This window comes from Trachymyrmex cornetzi, unplaced genomic scaffold, assembly GCF_001594075.2.
Source record: "Trachymyrmex cornetzi isolate Tcor2-1 unplaced genomic scaffold, Tcor1.1 scaffold79, whole genome shotgun sequence".
NCBI lineage: Eukaryota > Metazoa > Arthropoda > Insecta > Hymenoptera > Formicidae > Trachymyrmex > Trachymyrmex cornetzi.
This window is the reverse complement of record NW_017300124.1, coordinates 401,262-426,731: the sequence shown is the minus strand read 5'-3', so window position 1 is coordinate 426,731 and position 25,470 is coordinate 401,262. Positions and strand designations below refer to the sequence as shown.

At 29.6% G+C, this 25,470-nt stretch overlaps 1 protein-coding gene across 1 annotated transcript in view; it reads right to left on the bottom strand.

Moving 5' to 3' along the window:
• Positions 1-21,055, bottom strand: part of LOC108768357 (uncharacterized protein DDB_G0283357) — a gene marked incomplete at its 3' end in the record, with an annotated part of 76,229 nt that extends 55,174 nt beyond the window's left edge. The window contains exons 1-5 of the mRNA XM_018518756.1: positions 20,738-21,055; positions 4,750-4,972; positions 3,827-4,261; positions 2,163-3,432; positions 339-1,648 (exon numbers count right to left, since the gene is read on the bottom strand). Coding sequence (XP_018374258.1) covers positions 339-1,648; positions 2,163-3,432; positions 3,827-4,261; positions 4,750-4,972; positions 20,738-20,758 — 3,259 coding nt within the window. The remainder of the gene's footprint in view (positions 1-338; positions 1,649-2,162; positions 3,433-3,826; positions 4,262-4,749; positions 4,973-20,737) is intronic.
• Positions 21,056-25,470: the final 4,415 nt, after the last annotated feature.

Sequence of the window (25,470 nt, the reverse complement as noted above, 5' to 3'; positions counted from 1 at the left end):
AAACTAATTAATTAATTAAAAGTTGATAACTGCATCATAAAATAATTGCTATTAATTAATTAATCATACTGTTATGTATTTAAATATGCATAAATGTTGCATTAACTTGTTAATTTTAAATAAAAATGATAATAATTTATATATTTTCAAAATATTTAATAATAAAATATTTAATTATAAAATAATAATTTGTATCTTTTATTATCACATGATTTTAAATCATGATTGAAAATATAAACTAAGCATACCGCCTTATATATTTAAATATACTACACGTATATGATAAATATAATAGCTTACTATACATATATATATGTATATAGATGTAATTAACTTACCGTCATCCGGTAAGGCCGTGCTAACCGTTGTGTCCTGACTAATGTCATTATTCCATGGACTAGCTCTTCGAACTCCCTCGGGAACATTATCGGAATTTGAATCCAACCACCATGGCTTTTCGCCAGAAGACTGATGTTGAACCCTCATATTATTTCCTCTTACCCCGTCACTCTTTTGGGAATTAGTGAGGCTAGGATCCTTTGATAAATTCTGACTGATTGACTTCGAAGATGGCTGTCCTGATTTATTATTGACTTCATGATTTTCTTCAAAAGACTCAACCCAACCATCTGATTTATTTGTATCATCGGAATCTTGATTCTTATTTTTAAAAAAATTCGTTACTGGCGCTAATGCTCTCATCAGAAAGGACTTGGCCTCTTCTGTCTTCACGGAACGATCACTTTTAGATATTGGATTAGAGGGTGGTCTAGGTGGTTTCTCCGTCATCACTGACATGTCATCAGCCGACGACGCCAATACGCTTGTTCTCGACGATCCCGCACTGATTTTACCTTTCACTTCGCGCGTAGGCGATTTTGTTCTTTTTCTCCTCCGTCTCGATCCCGTCTTGTCAGTATGATCGTTGTCATCCTCGCTGCTGGAGGAATTCACAGAGGTCGACTGACTACTATTGCTGGAACTGAACGTCCCAGGTGGCCTCTTTTTTATTCCGCAAGGTGACTTTGAGTCACTTTTCGATTCTTCCCATTTAGTCGAGCCATTCGAACTATTTCTGCCAAGCATTGGCTTTGATTCTGCAGACGGAGTCCTAAACCTCGATTGTCCGGACTTTATTGAGGTCAAGGATCCCGAAGGTACTGTCTGGGGAATATGGTCCGAAGTCCTTTCAGAATCCTGAGAGCTGACGGAAACGTTCCTCTGACTTTTCTTTCTTCTCGCGTACTTAGAGCATGATAAGTCACCGTTCTCCATATTCAAGGTCGACTTGCGGAAATCCTTGTTCACGTACTTCGCTGCCACGGTGCACTTCGGCGTGGCGGCGGTCGTAGTATCATTCTTCGGCACAGGTGGTTTGCCGCGCGCGTCCGGCGAACCGCCTTGTCGTAGATTCACTGGCGATAGGATCGAACCGGTGGATGATTTTCCGGGCGATGGCGGCGTTGTCGTTTTTATTTTTATACCCTGACTCGTCACCGAATTAGCTGACGATGATTTTGATCTGCCAATTGGCATATTTACAGAAGATCCGTCTGACGAGCCGGTTCGCGTCATTTGACGCGGAATATTTTTCATCGGTATATGCCGAGTTTGTGATGTCGATGCTGAACGACTTTGCGAAGAACCGCTTTTAATAAAAAATATTAAAATATTAATAAAAAGATTAGTTACTTAATCCAGATCAGTTTTAACCTTTTGCTGAAGTTGCGCATTCTCTCTCTGCTATCGATTTGTAATCAATTTTTGCGTCTTTTTAAAATCATAGATCATTTATCATAACTAGATCTTTTTCTGTGTTTTTACGTTACATATAATAATGACTACGCCCTATAATGTTTAATTTTTATATAATTTAATATAATTTATATACAATTATTTCCTCTAAAATGTTTATAAATTTAATAAAATACTTTTTATGCCAGAAATTTTATTTGTTAAATGTTATCAAAAAAATAAACATTAACCCATTGTTTGTCTTTTTGATAAATAAGATAATGTAATTTATTCACATTATAATAAAAATACATGCAATTTAACAAATTATAATTAATTTTATTATATTCTTGACAATTTATAATTAATAAAAAATTTTCTTTATGCATGTCTAATAATAAACTTTATTAGAATACAGGTTTACATACCTCGATGTCGAATCTTTTCTTTGTGAAGTATCATGCTTTTGACAAGTAACTTCTTCATTTTGGTCTTGACTATGCCCTTCGACAATTCGAATAGATTCTTCTTTAGAAGAAGAGTTGGTGTCAGATTTGGAAGTAGATCCTCTTCTTTCGTTGTAAGCGTTGAGTTTCGATGATGTCATTTCATTCTTTAAGGAACATTTAGATTTTGCTTCATTTTTTGGTGAAGTATGTTTCAATCGCAAAATAGACGGTTTTTTTTTGTTATATTCATCACATTTTGCTGCATCCTGCGAATCCTTCGTTGTTGAATCCTCTCTGCGATAAAAAGCGAGATTCTGATTATTGGAACTTCTTAAATTATTGGAGCTTCCGTTTGTTTCAGTTTTTCGTGCACCACAGCAACACCGTTCGCTACCATGAATTCTATCTTCTTTATTTATGCTATGAATATCTTGACCGTTCGACGATGTCTTCAAATCATTGGACGCTAATAAAGTCTCGTCATTAGTTGTGCAGCTTAAATCACTGACAAATTTCTCATTTTGACTTTTATTATCAGAATTATGAATTTCTTGATTTGAACTCGATAATTCTTTGACAGAGGATTCATTTTTCGGTGCTTCATTCATTCTCTTATACGCGAAGTTATTAAGTCTACCACTAGAAGAGCTCGCATTAGTATATCCTCTAGACGAATAAATAGATGGATTACCAGTTGATGATGCACTTGAATATTTATCCAGATACGTTGACCAGGGTACACCAGATGCTCTGTTGCCGCTGCCATACCTCGATAATCTTGACGGTTCTTCCATTTGATCGCACTGTATTTCTTCGTCAGTAGTATCCGCCAGTTTTCGATGTTTAATTACTTCGTTTTGTTGAACGACGTTGATCTCTGCTCGTTTATTTCTGACATAGGACGAAGAAGCTGGAGGCGTCGGTGAAGTACCTCTTGTCACTACCGTTAACGTCACAAACTCGTTATTAGAAAGTTTATTGTTGATTTCGTTCTCTTCTATTCGATTTGTAGTTTTTGATAATTCGTGGTGACTATCTTTGTCAGACTTCATAGCAAACCTTGGTTTTTCTTTTTCTTCTTCTTCTTTTTGATTAGTTGCTTTATTGTTCAAATTTCGAAATCTTCCTCCTGCGGAGTAGTTTACAGTTGTGGACATTCGTTCGTTGCCACTTCGCGATGAAAGAAATCGCGAGCCAGCTGTCGAGCCAAATCTCGTCGAGATTGTGGTTGAGCTCGATTCGGATGTATCTAAAAAATTTACTTCTTTTAACATTAGTTGTTTATTTATCTCGGATTTAAAATGTTATTAATTATATAGAATAATAATGATTAAAAATTTTTTTCAGTTGTAAAACATTTAAAAAATATTACTGATTGCAAGCAAGTTTCAATAAATATCCTTTTAAAGTTTATATGTTTATGTATAAAGTTCATTATTAATGTAACAGAAACAATTTAAAAAGTGTCTTACATTAAGAATCCTGTATTTTAAACATATGCTTAAATATGTAAATTATATTTATAAATAATATTTATAATAATGATATAAAATACTTACAAGATTTTTTTTCATATTCTTCAATTCATGATATAATACATAATTAAAAATCGCGCATAATATAATACATAATAAAAAACTCACTAGGCGAAGTAGCTGAACGACTGTAAGACGGCGCTCGTGAATAGACTCTGAAAGAATTCGTTTTTCCGACACCGACTTCCGGACTGGGCTCGCGCGACGTTTTTCCGGAATTGGGACGTAATCCTCTATAGGAAACCGGCGGATGGTCCTTCTTTTCGGTTCTACCATCGTTACCGTAACTTCGGCCGAAACTCGATCCGGGATATGTGCTGGATCCGTACCTCGATATTCCTTCGGGCTCTCTGCTCTTTTCCCGCGAAGCCGGTCGGTTATATCTGTCCAACACGGAAGACGGCCTCTCCGATGTTTTGCCAGCTGAGAACGAGTACTTCTCAAGGAGAGACGACCTACTATCAGATAGCGGACTTTTCGCCCTCACGTCTTCGGACGACGATCTTCCGGAATGCAATCGACTTTTATCGATATTCTTAGTACCTATGATTTCAGAAAAACTTTGATTCGTGTAACGTCATTTCTCCTAAAGGAATAATATATGTGTGCATTTTTATATTACTAAATATTGTAATTACTAATTGTATTTTATTTGTATAGATATAAGTTTTATATAGTATTGCTAACACTTAATAGTACTATATAACCAAAATGTTATGCAGTGCTAATATTGCAAACAGAATTAATTATTTGTAATTTGTCAACAATTTAATTATTGATTATTATAAATAAAATTGGAAAATAAATACTTTTGACATAATATATATAATATATGTGTATATATTATATAATATACTTGGATATATTATCTTAATAGAATAGAATACTTATAATACGAAGTCTTTAAAATACAAAATTAAACATAAATTTTTAAATATAAATGTTATAACATATATTTTTTGATCATATAAATAAGATATAAGTAATATAAATGACAAATACAAAATATTATAAATAAATAAATATCTTACATGAATATTTGAATGCTGGTTTCTCCTCGAATTTATCCTTTTTAAGAAAAGTACCTCCAAAACCAGCAAGCGCCCGTTCCTTGGCAACGGTTCGAATAGAACTCGATCCGACTCTGGAATAACTGCTTCTACAGCTTGGTAGGTTACTTCCACCGGAAGCATTTCTACCGAATGTACTGGCGATGCTGACGCCAGGTCTACTTCTGTATGCTCCTGTATCACCCTGTAATCACAAACGAAAAGCATATGCCATACAATTTTTAACTATTTATCTTAATTTTATAAATAAGCTTTACATAATTTGATCATCGAATACCTAAATAGATTCATATTGTAAAATGTTACCCTAAAAGTGTGTAAACCTATTATACAAAATTTCTAAAACCTTATTTAAATAAAATTCACATTTTTATTATATAGCACTGTAGAAAATGAAAATTTTGATAAATTATTTAAATTATATTTCATTTATATTTTGCAATACATTATTAATGTTTGTAATAGCGAAATTTATCAATTACATTTACTTCTTGCATTTGCAGTAAGAAGGGATCAGACGTTAAGCTAATAAAACATTCGCAAGAAATAAGGCTGTGGGTGCTCCAGGATATTAAAGATAATGAGGATAATACGGATAATGCGTAGTTTGCATTACCAAGAAGACACATCTGATTAATGTCTTCATCAAGAATCTTTTTGCTCAACAAATAAGAATAAATTTAATGTATCATTATCTTTAAAGCAAAATATAAATATAAGTACAACTAAATGTTATTTTAAATAACATTGCATTTATAAAATATCATAATTGAGGGGATGGGCGGAATAAAAGCCTAATTAAAATCTTGATATTAATAGAAATTAAAATAACTTGCTACTTTTTTTATTATACATAAATAGATGCAATATTAAATGAATTTATATAATGTCTTTAAGAAGTTACATGTTACAAATCTTCTCTATTACGATCAATATTACATGAAAAAGCTAATTGTCAAACAAAGGGCCTAAGTAGAAATGTGCCTTTATTCCGCTCAATTATCATCTGAATTTAATGCACTTGTTTAAAAATCAAAAACACAGTATAAAACACGATGTAATATATATATTATATATATATATAATACGATATAATTTCCGTAAATACATTCTAAAATAATTAAGTTATTATTAATCCATTCTTTTACTGAAAATATTTTGTGTGTGTGTGTTGATGGTGTTTATTATCTAAAAATATCTACAAATAGAAAAAAATGCAAGAAAGAAAATTAGGGAGCCAGAGTAAATTCCTGTAAAATCTAAAACGGACTAAATACGTCACAATTGAAGAAATGTATGAAAACAAAAAATAATAATTTGTATAATTATGTAATACAAATTTGGCAAAGTGCCCTTAATCTCAAAATAAACACGGCAAAATAGATACGGCAGAGAGTAATAACCTTTGCATTTCTTGCTTGTATAACGGGTGGCATTAATAGAAGCTTATATTTCTTCAAAAATTGAAGCAAATCGCAAATATATAGAACTTTGTGATCTTTTTTAATTATTTCTTTTATTACGTTCGTTATATTGTCATCACAAACAGTGTGGAAAATAATTGTTCTCGGTTTCAATTTCACTTTTAATTAAGTTCAAATAGCAAAAACCTAGTATAATGGACTTATAGAGAAACTTCCGACCTGTTTTCCGAACTAGGTTTTCTTAAAAGATCGCTCATTATTATGCTAATGGCATTCGGTGAGATAATAGAATTACGACAGTCGTTTCTTAAGACCGCCAAAGCAATTTCTTCGAGCGGAAGCACTGTACAACGTCGGAAACGATAAGTCCTTTCATCACGTCATATCCAACTCCATTATCACATTTACGCTCATTTAAACTACAAGAAACAATGTGACTCGTTCCTTGTCATACAAAAAATTTTAATGTTTATTATATAAAACAGAAAAATATTTTGTAAAGAAATTACTTTTAAATTACTTTATCTTATAAAAATAAATTGTTTGAACTCTAAATCTGAATAAATGGATAATAACATTAGTCCGAATTATGCCATCGCTAATCAGTAAATTTACAGTGAAATTTAACTAAAAGATCAATGTAAAACGTGGAATCGCTAACCTAGCTAACCTTGAATAAACTTTTTTTTTAATTATTTGATGTAAAAAGTGCAATAAGTGAATAATATAATTTTATTATTTTTTTTTAATGACATTTTTTAAATAGATTTAATTTTTTTAATTAACAAGAGCTTCTTCTCTCTTCTCTCTCTTCTCTTCTCTTTCTCTTCTCTCTCTCTCTCTCTCTTTAATGATACAAAATGCGTACATTTACATACTTCAGTCATTTTAAAGATCGACTGTTTGAGGGAGAATTTTAGTTGAAATATGAAACGTGCATTAAAATGCACTGAGAGAAATGTTTTGTACCAATAACCAAAGTTTTGTTATACTGACACAAAAACTATTTGTTGATATATGATCAATCAAACCGTTGGTTACCACGACAATATTAATTTGTTGAGTTTATTAACTAAACTGATCATTTAATTGGTACAAAACTCTTTTGTATGATGTTTATAGATCTTTTGTAATTAGAAATAGAACATTTTGTATCGGAACAAAATGATTAATATATAAGTATCTCTCACTTTCTACAGAGTGATTATTGTTTGGTGTGTTTGAATTTCCTTAATTTAGTAAAAATATATACAGATTTAGAGCAATTGAGATTACTAATCGCTCTGAAAAAATAGTTACCATGATTGATCATGGTGTGGCGAGAACCGAGAAGTCCACGAGATTAGTCTCTAATCGTCTCGGCTTTATAGAGATAGACGTTGAATTTCTCGAGAAGACACGCCATCTCTGATAGCTCCGCGAAACACTCCTTGCTCTACCATAGTGAACTATTTTGTAGAAATGACTAAAAGAATATTTATTTTGTAATGGCAACCAAATTTTACATTGGTATTTACAAAACGTGAGTAACCAAATAAATTTGTATTGTTAAATAAAAAAATTTTTTTCATCTTACAAAAAAATATTGTATTTGTAATTTTAACAAAGTAATCCAATAATAATCGGCCATTTGTGAATGATTCTCTTTTTTTTGTTACCAATACTATATCTTTTCTCTCAGTGTGTCGATGCGCATTTATACAGGAACTTTTACGTTATTTGCGCGATGAAAACTGTACTGTCTATAAAATCTGCATTCGACTATTGTGCAGAAATACACGTCACAAAATATCCATCTACGCTCGAAAATTTCCGAGTTTACGTGAATACGAGCGCGAAAGGAACAGTCGTTCAGCTATCTGGAAGCCCAACGCGATATCGCACCATTGCATGCGGACGAATAGGTACGTACGTATACGCACTATTGCATATTATACAAAATATACGAGAGTAGAAATATCGTGATATGTTGATATTTGCATTACTATATATGTACACTATTGATCGTTAAATGTTATCATTCCCACGTGCTGTATCTTCTTATCTCGAAAGTCAAGTCGGAGTATGTTCTCACAAAGAATAAAAAAAATATTTTAGCAGTTTTATTTAAAATTGGAATTTATATAATATTTACAATTGTTTAATAAAATAAAATAAAATATAGAAAATAATAAAATAGAAAAGAGATAGTTCCATTGTGTTAAAAAAACATTTAATACTTATATGAAATAAACAGCTAAATCTGTACGGGTAGCAAACGTGCAAAATAGATTATCTAAAAATATTAATTAAATTTTTATTTTTTTAAGTTGGACTTAATTAATTTTATATCACATTTAATGAAAATTTTAAAAAATGGTTGCATATGTTTATTTAGAATATAATATATACGCTAAGTAAATTTATATGTCGCGTATTTCATATAAAATGTAGATTACCATATAAATACAGCTGTTTATATAATAAACTGTTTAAATAAATTACACAAAAGGCCCGGATTTTTAAAATATTATGTAATTGAATCAAATGCAAATATAAATGCAATATGATTCAATTCCTGTAAAATTTTTAAAGCTGAATTCTAATACTGTTTTGAACACAAATATAAATATGTAAGTTATGAATGTGGTAGGTCTTTTCTTCTCGTGATCTAGCATGTTATTACTTTAAGTATTTCATTTATTTAAAAGAAGTATTCAAGCTGACGAAAGATTAAACGTTTTATTCACGATGATGCGGTATATTCTTGATGATCTGATGAGGATGTGGGCGACCGATGCATCGTGATACCAGTTTGAGGGGAGACCAGATAATTGAAGAGTGTCAGCCTGATTTAACCTCCGGCGACTCGGTGCATTATTATAATTTATGACGCACGACCAGCTGTCACGAACTCGATAGGAAAAAAACGTTATTTAATTGTTTTCTTAAATTGTTAAGTTTTTAAATAGTTATTGATCTTTTTGGACCACCCAATATAAATAATTTAAAAATTATTTTATGCCATTATATCAAAAATAATTTTATATCTATGAAACAACTAAAAATTAAATCTTTCGTATTGTTAAGATTTATCTTATATTTACCATAAAATAGAAAAATTTATGAAGTACTATTTCTAAATAATTCCGATAGCAATTTATATATTTACACATTCTGACTTTAAATTAATTTTAATATTATTCTAACAAAAGCCAATATCAATGTTAAATACTTGTTATTAAGTAATTTGTAGAGAGAGATTTGCAATTATTTTATAAATTATTTAATAGATAATAGAAAACTAACTCCATCGAATAATATAACGTGTAGTTTTCATTAGTTATCGTACGAGAAAGCAAATTAGGTTGCCGTTCACGACGCGCAGCGGTCTGTTATTTTACGATTCGCACATTGGGTACACGCCAAGATTTTTGGCACGTCACGATGTGAATCGAGGAAGCGATTTCAGGGAGCTTCGCCACACGTGCAAACACGTGATGGTTTTAGAAATGACATTTTAAAAGTAAATTCTACATTATATCCAACTTTTTCGACAAAAGGATCATTGACTCTTTTTCTATTATTATTTAAATATTATTTAAATTAAAAGACTACATATGTAGTATATAAATTCACACAGAATTATACAAGCACTTAAAATCCAGTTAGACCGTTTAAGCATTTCGTTCTGTAGGTTGTGTTTCTCACATATACGGTCCTATAAGATTTAATATTGATTATTTTATATGTTATTCTATCACATATTTGGTTTGATATAAATGGATAAATTCACATCATCTGCTTTTAAACAGAGAAACAAAGTATATTTTTATAATATTGTAACAAAGTTATAAATTCTTAAATAAGTAAAAAATTAAATTGTACTATGGGAATAAAAATTATGCTTATCGTATATAAATAATTATCAAATTATTAAAACAACAGATTATGTATTAAATTACATGTGTTTTATTTAAGCCGTATTATTATTTGACATAAAAATAAGAAAATGAGGAAATAAAAGAACAAACACATTGTTTTATGCCATAATAAGCTACAAAAATTACTACTGTATTGATTAATGTATTAATTTCAAATAAACTTAACACAAGAAAATACTTTAAGTTATGTTTCTATTTATTATTAATTATTAAATAGTAGCTATCAAATGTTTTTCTCAGTTATAAAAAAATAGTTAAAAATAGCTAGTTCTGATTTCAAAATTTCTGTTAATGTTTATTAACAAATTTCGAAAATAATTTTTGTTAAAGAAACAAAATAGAAATTTTAGAAATAATACATCACATTGTGACTCAGATATCTGACATTTCGCAGCAAATTATCTGTACAATAAGATATCTGATAATGCTTAAACGTCCTTGAAATTTTAGCAGTGCTTAAGAGAAATAAAGAAGAAGATGGTATTATGATCAGTATACATATAATAAATTATAATAGCCTCTCTTAATATCTCTGCTGTTAGATGACAAATTTTAATGATTACTTATGGAATTATATGTTCAATAACTTATGGAATTATATGTTCAAAAACTCGCTTAAACTTTAACGTATTATTACATAAATGTATGTACATTTCAATGTCTTGTTTGGTATATTAACATTTTATTTAGCTATACACATTTCGAGTTATGCAAAGATAAAAAAATTAAACAACAGTATGGCATTTTGCAATTTAGTGGCCCTCTAAGCGTTGATTGCTGACAGCCTCTCTTTATTAGCTTTTAATATCAAAATAATTTTATTTAATTAATTGGTTACAGCTCTATCGTTATTCTATAGTTTGTTACGTATATTATAAATTTTTAGTATTTTGAACAACCTATGAGAAAAAAATCATACGTACATACATATGTTTGCATACATTCTGCAATATCTTACTTTTTTGTTAATTTTGTCATCAAATATTGTGTTTTTTAAAACGCAACCAATTTTTTAATCTATTTTTGTGGAAGTCACATATCACCCCTGTTTCTCTTCGAGCTATTATGCAGTTTCGTCGCATTTTTATAAATAATGTCCTAAGTAATAAATGTTTCAATAACTTTAAGTCTAGAATCGATTAAACAACACTTTGATGAATGCATTCGTTAAGTTTAAAATTTAAATATTGATTATCAATCAAGTTATTGTATAAAATGTAAATAAGAGGTCATAATACCAACTTTTCCTCTAGCAAGTAAAAAGATTTCCTTCGCGGGTAGAGTACAGATTGGAAAATGTCAGGGTATGGGTTCTGACGGGAAAACTGGACGGCTTGCCGTGTAATTGGAAAACTTCTGGCACCGTGTAAACTACCAGAAGTTTTGCGGCTGAAACTCTTCGGTCCAGTCTCAAAGACGGTAAACTTCTCAATGGCGTTACGAGCCGATAAATCGTTCATCATTACGTTGTCGTTGCTGGATTGTGCGTCGTCGATACTACGAAGTATCGATCGTTCGTCTTGTTTTAACGTTTCGCGAGATCTATGATGTTCAAGCGCAATTCTAGGAAGCAATAACGTGTTATTATGTATCAATACGTATGACGTTGGATATTGTTTTCCTTTCTGCGAATACTTATTGAGCTTAATATTTGGAGCTTGATATAAAAGGTTTAAATTAAAATACAATATTTTTATGAATCACAATTTGTTTATGTTAAGAGTACTATTTAAAAAGATTTTTAACCCTTATCGTACCATCTACAATTTGGTGCCTCATCCATACCATCAAGGGTCACTTCGAATCTCTTCGTTTTTTCACCTCTTCAAATAATTTAAAAAATCTCGAAAAATTCACCAACATACTTTCAACTTTTTAGAATAAATATTGACTCTTTATTTTTTGGAAAATAATAAAATGCAGTATAATTTATAATTACCAAAAGACTCAAAGAAACTTGCACGAACAGGAATCGCTCAGTCACTATAGTTACCCATATTAGTACGGTAAGGGATATTATTATATATATTGTGTCAAAGAGGGAAGCTAAGAATGTTAGTATTATAAAGTCCGTATTAATATTTTTAAAAACATTAATAAACATTTAAATCTGTGGTCGCACAAGAATTTATAGTAAAACGATAGTTGTAATAAATTAGTCAAGTAATAAACATAAAACCTGGAAAATGATTGCAATTTACAATCTCATGTGGAACTAGTGGAAGTGAACCGGCAATTTCAACGATGTCTTGCAAATTGAATCTAACACCGACAAATGGATCATAAATTTTTCCAGTCATACACAGATGAGAGTTAACCTGTTCCATCAAACAGACGTATCATTCCTGCAGACGTGAACTACACAATTCTTTATACATATCTCCCTGTCACCGTATATTTGCACATAGTTGTGGCAAATTGCTTTCATAAAATGATATCTCATCGTCATTGAAATAATAAAAGAATGTTATAGACAAAATAGAAAAGTGTAAATAGATGTACATTATTATGTGCTACGATTAATTTAATAGAATTCAAAGTCTTCTTTAGTAGTAGTTCATAAAAATATTTATATTTGTAAAATTATTATTTTTTATATTTAGTATGATCTAGCATTTATTAAACAGTTATAAGGTTATTAGTTAAATAAAAATAATTTATTACCTGTAATTTAAAATAAATTAATTTTTCTAAATTTTCATAACGAAAGATTAATTCTATTTATGCAAAACCTTTTTATTATTTAAAGCTGTAATCATATATTGTATATGACTAACAGTAATTTGTTGAAAAAATTGTGATAAATTATTTCAAAATAATTACGCCGAGTAAAGGATTTTTTTACAGAAAATTGCTGATTTCATTCTAGATGATTCTTTACATAGCGAACCGTACTAATATTTACAAAAGCACGCTTATCGATTTGGCTCGACACTATACAGCGAGTCAACCTGCGCGGGGTGAAATTGGGTTCAATTCCGGCAATTGATCCACGAGATCAGCTGTGTTTGCCAACAACCTTGTTGCCCAACGCGACGCTAACAAGGCGTCAAAACAGCGATGCATCGATGTGCTAGTTCTGGCACGATCCCGAAATATCCATTTTCGTTGGAAATTTCATGGCATAGAATATAGGTAAATTTTTCGTCAGCTTCGATTTGGCTGTTGGCTTTAATAAAACGAATATTCGTAATTGTAGTATACACAAATCACATAAAATACTGATCGTATCTAAATATCTTGATATATAAGCTGTAATATTAAACACTTTTCTCTATCTACATGCATATTTAAATTAGTATGTACTCTAAACAATACTCTTAACAATCATGTTCTCGTTTACGTGTATTAAAAAATAATACAAGTTAAAAAATATCGCTAATGTATATATGTATATGTAACGAAAAGTTTACGTTGCTTTCATTTAACTATTTCTTAATTTTTTAATATTAAAGGTAACAGAAAATAAATTAAAGCAATATATGCATCTACTTAAATGTTGAAAACCATAATTTTTAGAAGATGTAATCTAGAATCTAGATCACATTAATAAAACAGTAGACGTCTAACATAATTTAAGATACAATGACAGAAAGAATCAATTAATATTTATGAATATAAATTTGATTTTTCACCATAAATTATCATATTTTATTATAATTTTGCTCATAATTCTATTTGCCATTTCTTAACTTAACTAAGTATTACAGTGAGAGCAAAAAGTATTCGTACAAGGAAATTTGTTATAAAAAAAAGTCTTATTTGTAGAAAATAAACATTAATTAGCAATTTTATACAATGAATACATTCTGTTCTAACATAAATAAATGAGCTTCGCATGTATTCCTGATTTTAGAAGCTAAATTCTCGTCTGTACGAATATTTTTTGAGCATTCAAACAACACAATTTTTAATTTTTGCTTATTTTTTAGATAATATATTTTTTATAATTAATACATATCTTTTTGGTATATATAATTTTAAAAAATATACAGTCTATTTTATTCTATGAATAAATTGTTGATTATCCAACAAGAAATAATCATCAATTAAACGTCGAATTGACGTCAATTCGATGTTGAAATCATCGTATTTATATCGATTCGACATCAATTCGATGACTCATTTCTCGCTGGATAATATTTACTTTTTAAAAATAAAGTTTTTAAAAAAATATTTTCTCTGTACGAATACTTTTTGCACTCACTGTATATAAAGATGGAAATTATTTATAAACATATAAATGTAAGCATTGCGTTGAGCAATAAGTGGTGAAGCAATTTTCTATTTTAACGACGTCATTATAAATCGGTATATCTATTCACATGAGGTATGAATATAATATTCAAATTATCGGTTCTCTTTTCGTTCTCTGTATCGTACGAAGTCAGCATTGGAATAAACACGTGATAGTTTTGACACTAGCGTTCACCGAAGCTTATGATTAATTCAATAGCATACTTCAACCAGTTTCTCTCGTGCACGCCCGTCTTTTCTAATGTGCACATCTGACAGTTCCGTACTCTTTCGAAATTCAGAAGCTGAAGTCCATCTACTTCCGTCGTCGCCTTGGTGAAAAAAAGGCAAAACCGCGTCTACGACGACGTTTAAATATAGCAGCGAGTTCTCAGTTATAACCATCCAAGCTCTCACTTTGCAGCATCCGCGTGCATATTCCTTCTTGCTGCATTTTATCAACGACGTACAAGAAGTTGCAAAAATTCTCTGGTGTCTTTACAGGAAAATTTTTTAAAGAAAATAGAAAAAATGAAGTTATTAAGACTGTCTATGTATTCCATTTTATAAATTCTTTTTAACTTTTTTTTACTATATGAAGCTATAAATAGAACTAATCTCATACGTTTGCAACTTGCAACTAATGACATTGTAATATTATAGAATACTTAATAACGTTAATACTAATGTCATAAAGTAACATTATAAAGTAATTAGTCGCATAATAATTATATATAAATTATTTCAGTTTTATTAATATATATAACTCTTATTATTTAGTTGTAACTTACATTTTATATTTGTACAATATGCTTTCATGGATTTGACTAATTTATAATTTAAATTACAAAAAAAGATATTTGCAGCGTTACTTTACGGAACATTTCATTAAAAGTTATTTACAAACATAATTTTAATAAAATCACTTGTAATTTTAACATTAATTTCTTTCTGAACAATTTTGAAAAGTTTCTAGAATATATTTCCATCTATTTTTTAAGCTTTTAAAGCAATTGCTTACTTCGTTATACACGCCGTAGTATTTTTAAAGACCTCTTAACAAAACGTCATGAAAGCTAAATCCGGCGCGTAGCAAGAATTCATCTCCTTTTTTTTTCGAGAAGCTTCAAGTTGCGTAGCAATAAATATCGAGCTCTATTGCGACGCAAAAGCAAAAGGAGCACAAAGTGGATATAAAAGAAAGAGGAATGGTACGCTCGATTAAAAGCATTCACACCATCGTTTGCAGCCGCGATTGCTCCGCCTGGAATATTCAAAGAAGCCGTTAAATCCCTTTCTCCATTCAGTCTAGGCGACTGTTCTGCCCTGCATCTTCGTTTCAACATTTAAATGTATTTGAAGCGCGTTTCAATCCATAAGCGCGTGTTTAAGAAAAATTATTAAAGCTAGATATATTATTAATAACAAGCAATTTAATTTTAACGAGCTGTATCTTTCTCGTCTTCAGGCAAAGTTTTTTCGCTATTTTTGCCGTGTTTAACAACCACTTCCACCCGTTATTGGCAATAAAAAGCATCAAGTTACAAGCATCTTCTCGTACGGAAGATTTGTTTTATACAAAAAAAATAAGTAATTCAAAATTAAATGATGTGATTTTGTAAAGACAAATAAAATTTAAATAAAAAAAATAACTTTCCTTACCTTTTTCATAATCAGCCATTTATAAACTCAAGGCCTAATACATTTGGTGTTTCGTCTGAAGTGTAAACATTTCATAAATCTAAATTTATTCATGATATCATCAAATGTGCCTCATATCGTATCTTATTTCGAGACAATGTGATAGGTAGAGATATTATTATTTTACGGTTTCCGCGAAAAGACGGAAGAAGTACGTTTAGGATGATGAATTAACAGGAAGAAAGTGTTCATTTATCACAAGCGAGCATATTGCTTATGTTTGTTGACAAATGAAAAAAGTACGAAAAAAGTAATGTAAGAGGAATACCAAATACGATTACCGAATGCATATAAAGACTTATTATGTGTCAGTATGACGCTTCTTATCGAAAAGAAAAAATATAACTTAAATTCATTATATTTAGTTGACATTATAAATTAAATGCTATTTTCCATATATTGTATTTAGAATTTTTACTTGTCAATCTGCTTATTATCTGTTTTTACATAAGCGATTAATTATATATTTTCAATAAAGAATTAAAAAACTTTGAAACAATTGAAGATAAATGAGAAAGTAAAAAGACTATAAGGTAAGATAATAAATTAATTTAACAAGAAACTAATTACAAAGAATCAAATTGATTTTATCTTCTCAATACAACATTACAGTACAATTTATTTCTTTGTTATAAATTTTAAAATATTTCTGCCATTTTATTTTTAATTTTTTGTTTTGAATTTTTACTACAAAATATTTTTATTTTAAAATTAAAAAGATATCAATCTGATTTACTACGGTACAATATCCGTTTCTGAAAGCAAAAGTAATTCGAGCCTGGGAGAGAAAGAATTGTCTGCGACAAATTTCCTGTCCCACATGATACATCGATGCATACTTCCGTTTGCGCGTTGCTCCAAGCTTCAGTCACCTGAAAAAGTCAAGAGGAAGACAACCCTCCGGCCCAAAGGTATGCTCTTGCATCCAGGTCGCGTACAAAGATCCTTATTGGTCGACGACGGCAAACCTCATGAAGGCTCTGGGGATCTCTCAGGAACTTTCAGGAGGGAGCTATGCCTGTACGACGTGTCCTGTATCAAACTTGGCGCGAATAGCTCGTAAGACAAATCCCCTACGCAACATGGTATGGCTGAGTCTCGTGAGCCGCTTTGAAATTCGACACCCGATACACCACGTCGCCTCCAGCGTCAATCACAAACGTATATTCAAGATAGAAGAAAGCTTTACACACGAATATTCACGTACGGCGAGAGCAGACATCGTCTGGGAAAGACCCGGCTAATTTTGCTAGCCGCCACGTCGCGTTGGGCCGAGGCGACCCGCGGTGCTCCGATGCACGAAAATGTTTCTGGGAGGCATGCAACCGGGATTCGTATTTGGACGTAGCTAACGATTGCTTCGACCTCCTTCGATAAACGATCGAGCTACGTCTCAACAGTGCTGCATTTTCCGACGAGCCATGATCGAGCTTTTACGCCTGCGGAGTTTATGGTCTGACACAAGCCGGACTATATCTACTGGATGCGTTGGGATCTTCTTTTTCTAGTGACAATATATTTCTCATTTCAGTGAAAAAAATATAAATCGTTTAGTTTCAAAATGTGTAATCTTCTAATATACATAATTCTGAACGATAAAGAAATAATATTTAATTGAAACAAGCAAAATTTTTATCAATATATCTTTAATCAATCTTTGAACTATTTTTTTTTAATGAGATCAAAAATACTTATCTTAGCTTGTATCAGAATTAAAGTAATTACTGTTTCGAAAATATCACGTTTAATTTAAATTAGCTATTTTTAATAATGTAAAAAATAAAAATGCATTATAATTTTATTTTAATAATTTTTTTAATATATATTTCTCTTTCATTGTATATAATGTATTTATATACATTAATTATGATATATGTATATACATAATATGTATTGTAATCAATATACATATTAGTAATACATCTATTTTATACATATGCACATATATATTAAGAGTTTGCATATATAAAATTATTTACATATAAGTCAGAACATGTATTCTGTTTTATAAATAAAATTTAAATACTTTGATCTTTAAACACTGAATACTGTACAAAAATCTAATAAATCAGTTATATTAAATGTCTACAAACACAAGTATTACTATGTTTCTATTTATCGTTTTACAGAATTTCATTTCCTGCGCGTTGAATTCTGTACTATACATATACAATGCGGTAAAGTCAAACAGGCACAATTCTAACGAAATAATCGTGATAAAGCAACGAATTTAATTACAAGCTTGCGAGATCTACGATGTTCGCATTGGAAACATTACTGCGCCGTTTTGGTTGTAATTACAAACTAAAAATAAAAAGCTCAACGCATGAAAATGTAAATCAGTGCAAGCAATAACTACTATAATAAAAAAATATTTCTTTACTTGTCCTATAATTCAAGCGTGAACATACGAAACACGTGCGAAAGTGCAGCGGAAAATTATACATTGCAATGCATAATCTAACAAGTTATCGTTGCCTAACAAATAAATACATATTATAGAGTCGCATCATTGCTATTCAGAAAGTTTTTCAACTTAGCGGTATTTCGCAAACACCCGGTTTAGTCTACGGGTGGAATAAGCGGGCGCGCGACCTGGACCTTTGGACGATAAAGTTAATGGACTTCATTTACATTGCATAATTGCGACGAAAGCGGAGCCAGCACTCAAATTATACGCAAGGACCAACGACCAGAACCAACAGCAAAGGTACTCTTTGAATATTCGGTATGCTTAAAACACTCATTTATACTGTACACGTCTGTTAAGTATACCACGGATTTGCAACATTGAGAATTAATTGACTACAGACGTAATGTTTTCATATATTTTTATTGCATTAAGTTATTATAAAATTTATAATAGAAAGAATAAATTACGATTAATAATCAGGTATATTTTAATTTAGATATGTTATACTTACACATTCTTTTTGTATGATTTATCATGCTATGTCTCAACAAGTTTACCTCAAAATATGTAATAAATATATATTTATTTTTATTTACAAAAATCTCCACAAAATCTGCACACACAATATTAATAGATAAATAAATCGCTTAAAGAACATTAAGTAAAAGTATTAAAACACTGCGTTTTTTCTTCAATCTTATCAATGCAAACTAAGATTTGTATGTATATATTCAAATAAACGCAATATTTTTGTGATTGGATTACGGATGTAAACAGAAAAAAAGTCAAATGGCCTTTTTTTCATGAAATACGTTTTTGTGAAAAACAACAAATTCTGCTTTTGTTTTTTTTTTTTTAGATATTATATTTAATGTAATAATTGGTATTAAACTTGGCAACCATATTATTTATTTTTATTTAAATATGAAATACAGTTTGTAATTTAAAAAAAAATGTGTGTTAATTATTTTTTAAAATGAAATTTATAATTTTTGTCATCCTCTGAACTTTCGAAAGTCATAGAAGAATCTGAAATTTCGTCCTCATTAACATTATGTTAACTAATTTTCCTTATTCTAAACTTCGTCAGAAATAGTTTCTTTGTTAGATATGTTGGTGTTACCTTGAAAAGCAATGAATTGTTGTAAACTGTGCAATATTAAATAGTGTGCAACGTATAGAAACAGATAAATAGAAAACACATTTTTTTCAATGTCTTTTCCTATTTATTAAAAAATCGGTATTGTTACATCTCCAGAATAGACTGCGTTTAAAATTATAATAATGATAATTAAATATATATATATTTCGGACTTTTTTTGCTATAGTACAAAAAACGATGAACTGAAAGAAAAGTGTTTAGTGGCTATAATTATATAGTAAAATGATTAGGAATTCTATTTTTGTGGTTATTATACTACTATAATGTTAAATAATAATAATTTAATAATCATAATTATATTTACACAGTTTCATATATTGAAAATATATATATACGGCACCAAAAATAATTAAAAATTTTATAAATGTTTACTAAGTGCCAATATACTTTTTTAATATATAGAACTGTAAATATAATTATTGTCACTAACACACAATATATGATATATTTTATATATATATATATATATATATATACAAATGGAACTGTTAATTTTAATTATTTTACTATGGAGTTATATTCATAAATAGCAAACACTTCCTTTCAGTGTGATGATACTAGTGACATTTGACTAGAACATGAATATTATTTTATATAGGTTAGCATATAGATGCAAATTCAACTATCTTTCAACCTATTTCAGCCGATACCTTCGCTCCATGCATTCCGTTAAAAACACGTGGTCAAGTATCGGTAAGAATTGAACGAATTGTTAAAGATATCGATTTCATCGATCAAACAGAAAATACATTTATTTCGATGAGTGCATCATCGCGCTGAGCCAATATAGAAGTCTGCTGATATTTTCGCATGGCGAGGAAGCAATATAGATATCAAAGGCAGATAGTTGCATAGCTTTCAGTATGTACATTTGCATAGAACATTGCCAACAAATCTGCTCCAAAAGTGAACGAACTGATGTTGAAACGTAGAAATAAATTCCACATGAAGCGAATATCTTGAAAATGATTTTGTTATCAATTCTTCAATTATTTTAACGTGATTTTTTCTGCATTATTATAGCAAGTTAGAGATCTCCGGAACACTAAATCAAGCCGGTTCCATTGCGAAATCAACACCGCGAACTTACGTAGCTCCTGTACGATGTCATGATCCCTCGAACAACGAAGAAACTTCAAAAGAGAAGAAAACAGGTCCCCAGATGTGCTTCCTGCAGCTGGTTTCACCAACCACCATCAAGCACGGAAGCATCTACACCACCGTTAAACGATTCACCGGCACTGGTTCCTTGGTTCACCGGCCCGACTGCGATAGGATGTTGAAGAGAAAAAAAGAAGACGGTATCAAGGTCAGGAGTGACTAACCGATCAATTGTCTTAAGAAACACCTCCGCGACCTTATAGAAGAGAAAAGTGGCGAGCGTTGCGAAGGCGCTTCGTTTCGAACGAAGCTCGGACCCTGAAGAGCCGGCGACCCGCAAGGCATGCTGTGGTCCCTCTCGTTCTTGTTCTCTCTTACTCTCTTTCTCGTTTTCTTCTCTCACTCAACGCTCTCTGCGTCTCTTCTTCCTTCTTCACGACTTCTCTTCTGCCCGAGGAGTTATAGCTCCTTGTCGCACTCGAGGCGCTCACTCGAGCCCTATTTTAAGAATAGCTTTGTACTTTCTCTGTCTTGCTCTCTATTCGTTTCTGCTTCTTCGTCTTCTGCTTCGTCGGCTGTGAGGAAGACGTAGCTTCGAGAGGAAAGACTAGGGATATAGATAAATCTCGTACGTGCGAGTACGTGCATTTCCGCTCAAACGGAAACGAAATCGCGATATGATGATAAAAGTGATTGAAAAACATCGGCCTAGTTAACAAAATAATGACAGCGGAATTGAAATTTAAAAAATAATTGGAGTTAAAAAAACTCTCAACTTATCAGTGACAAACCTTTGGAAAAACGTAAAACTATAAATATTGTTTCCTACTAATCATAAGATTTGTTAAATCTTTAATTACTGTAAATTCTAATTATTAATTATATTAGACATAGTATCGTTATTGTATATTTGAATAAATTTAAGTTAATTTAAAATAATTTAATTTAATTAACAGAGAACTCTCTTGCTTATAGACTATATAGTTGTGTTACTGATTAATTTTATCAATCATTAATTTAATGTAGTTAATTTAATTTTAATTATATCATATATAAAATGAAAAATGTTTATTTTATATTTTTTCTCAAAAATCTTATATTTCTTTGATTCTTTATATAACAATTTTCAAATATTAGCTGCTTATATTAGGTAATTATTTGTATCATTATCTGAAAAGGAAGATGATAGAAGATATTCTAAACGGATCTTTAGAAACACAACAATATATAATTTCAGAAGCTTAATCAAACTATTCAAAGCTTATAGTTTTAATTATCAAAGTTTAAAGAAATTTCAAGTTCTCTCGATATTCTGAGAACAAATGATCTGCCCGAAGACACAATTGCGAAACTATAGCCGTCTTTGTCTAGGAAATGAAGACAGTATTGCCACAGAATCGTTTCCTTGTTGGATTCTCTCTCACGTGATGATGTGGTCTCTTGCGAGAAGTCCATAGAACTTCACAAAAGCAGAAACTCCTTCTAAGAAATCGGTAGCAGAAAGTATCCCCAAGCAGGATTTACATTGTTACCGTTGGAACAACGGAAAGGCAAGAACGAAGACTTAGCATGATCTGAAAGAGCTCGAAAGGTTTCACCAAGTTTCCAAGCTGATGTTAAAGTTGACAGATTTCAGCTTTGACCAGATTAATTGTGAGAATTCCTTTGGAACTGAGAAAATTTTCTTAATCCACGATTCTTGACATGTGGGTGAGTGTGTGTGTGTGTGTGTAAACATTTCATTATTTAAGTCTTTTTCTTTTCATATCATATTCTATTTCCCATTAATTTTAGAAATATAATTAATAGATATAAAATACTGTTAATAGTTCAAATTTCATGGCTTTGTTATCAAAATTAAAATAAAAAAAAAGTAATTATTTAATAATCTTTTTGTTATATTCTTTTAATTAGAAATATTTAATTATATTTTTCTAATTAGAAAATAAAAACTTTTAATTAACTTTTAATTTTATATTAGTTAATAAATAAAATATATATCTTGTCATTGATACTTACAATTATTATAGAAATAGTTTGATAATAAAATTTAAATTCACAAATTTATTTTCTAATAATAATATACATTTACACACATATTTTATGGTATACAACATTATGGAATATTGTCATCATTTTTATCAAATTCTTTGATTAAACAGAGTAATTTTTTCTTTAATAAAACTTTACAATTTAAAGTTTTTTTAAAAACAGTTGTCCTAATATTTTTATAAATAAAAGTAAACATCAATATTTTCGTAAATATTTTAAATTAAATATTTATTAATTTTTATTATTTATTAATGTCTGTTTTTTATTTTTCTCACCGGATATTAAAACATAAATATTTTTTGATTCATTATTACATAAAAAATTTTAAAAATTGAAGATGTAAGATTTTTGTAAAAAAGAATCAAATAAAAATTTTTTAATATATCTGCGTATAATTTGATAGACTTAATCAGTAATTATATAATTAAACATAATAATATCATTATATACTCTAAAGCAAAAGAAATCGTCAGCTATACTTAAATTTATTTAAATATAAAATAACAGTAGCATATCTATTAATTATATAATGAATGATTACGATTTATAAAAAAAATTAATCAATGATTTAACAATTTAAATAAAAAACAATATTTCCAATTTTAAATTTGTTTTTTTGGCTTTGTTAACATTAAGTGTGAACTGTGTTTAATATTTTATTTATTTTACAATATTATTATTCTGTTAACTGTGCCGATATCTTTATTGACCATTCCTGTCATCATATTGCTACTACATATTAAATTACCTACTATTAATGAAATCTAATTAACATTTAATTATATTATTATATCTAACTGGACTTTGTGCTGCCAGCCTTCGTGAAACATTAGAGTAATATTGTCTTTTGCTAGATATCAAATGATAAATACTGTACTTGAAGAAAGACCTAAAGCAAAGTTATCGATAGAGACTAAAGCAAACCATAATACTCAAGTTGAGAGCTTTCTAAATCGGTGGCGCTACAAGAATATTCTCAAAAACTTTACAAAGCTTCAGATTGACAATAATGCTGCAAAAATGGCTTATATTCTTGACTCCATTATATATTTAAAAAATAGCGTTTGTGTTAATTAAATATATAATTTTATAGATATATATAGAATATTTAAGATTCTTTTAAAAAGAAAAGTATATAAGAAAGGTAGATACATTGAACTTAAATCATAAAAAAAAGAAGAAAAAGAAATTTTAAAATTTGGTAAAAATAACATTGTACAGGTAATAAATAATAATATCAAACGTAATTTATATATCTATATTGCATTTTAATATAATTAATTAATCTTTAGTAGTCATACTTATTAATGTTGCGACGTACTCTATTTTAATTATCTCCGTATATAATTATACAGAGAATACGACTATACAGAGAACGTTCCCATGTTTAATGTTTCTTCCCTCAGTTTCATATTTTTAAAGAATTTAAAGTAAATTCAGTAATCTTTTAATTTAAAAAAATCATTATATTTTTCAAGCATTCCATTTTTAAATAATGTAAATATATTTAATAATTTTTGTAATTGTAATTAAACGAAGATTTTATGCTTTAAATTAAACTTAAACAACACACACACGCACACACACTAAAATTAGTTAACCTTGAAATAGTTAAACTACGTTAAATATTTACGAATATAAAATTTAATTCTAATTCTTAATTACATTATTGTTTGTAACATATAATGCAAGATATCAGCTCAATGAAATGTTATTCTTTTAAAGTGTTTAACTGAAACATGTTTTAAAGACTATCTTAAAGAAGAAAAGATGAATCTGGTATATTTAGTACGTTACGTTAATATCCTCATGTATCACCTGGACATGATTGGAATGTGCTGCAGGATAAAACTCCGAAAGGAATGTAAGGCATAAACTCGTTACCAAGATTTAGATCCACATTTGTGATGACAATGATAGATTCTTCATAATCCTCATACACGAGCCACGAGTTAAATGCAATCACATACTCGATGCTGATAATTAATTATAGACAGTACTACATAAGAATCGTGAAAAAAGTCAGACGATTCCTGCTTTTACGCTGTATATCTTAAAATATTTTATTTTCAATATAATTTTTTGCATTATATTTTATTACACAGTAAGAATAAAAATACCAACGTTCTTTTTATAGTTTACCTGGATTTTAAAATTAATACAATTCAGAAATTCTTAGATTATGACAACGTATCTTTAAGATTTATAAACATATTTTCATTTCTGTCACGCTCTTGAAGCGCGGATAAAGCAACAACTAACCAAAGGAGTTAAGTATTAAATTTAAAAAGTTGTCTTCGCTACAAGATGTATCAAAATAAAAATAAAAAGCTATCATAAAAACTTAACACGTAATTAACGAGGAATTTATATTATAACCACTTACCCTACTTTCAGTAGATATAGAAGAGTATTATTCAGATAAGAATAGAGCGACTTAGTCATCCCGAATCTCTGCGGCAATGTCGAAAAACTTTCGTCTGAGTTTTTCGTGACAATTTTGGACGATGATTCACCATTTCAAAGAATCACAAATGCTCCAGTAGATAAATTAATGTTTCATGTAAAAAAATTAATATTTAATTTTTAATACTAAAAGATAAAGAGTTTATAAAATAGACAATGTTTAACTATTATATATATATATATATACAGGGTGTCAATTATGTA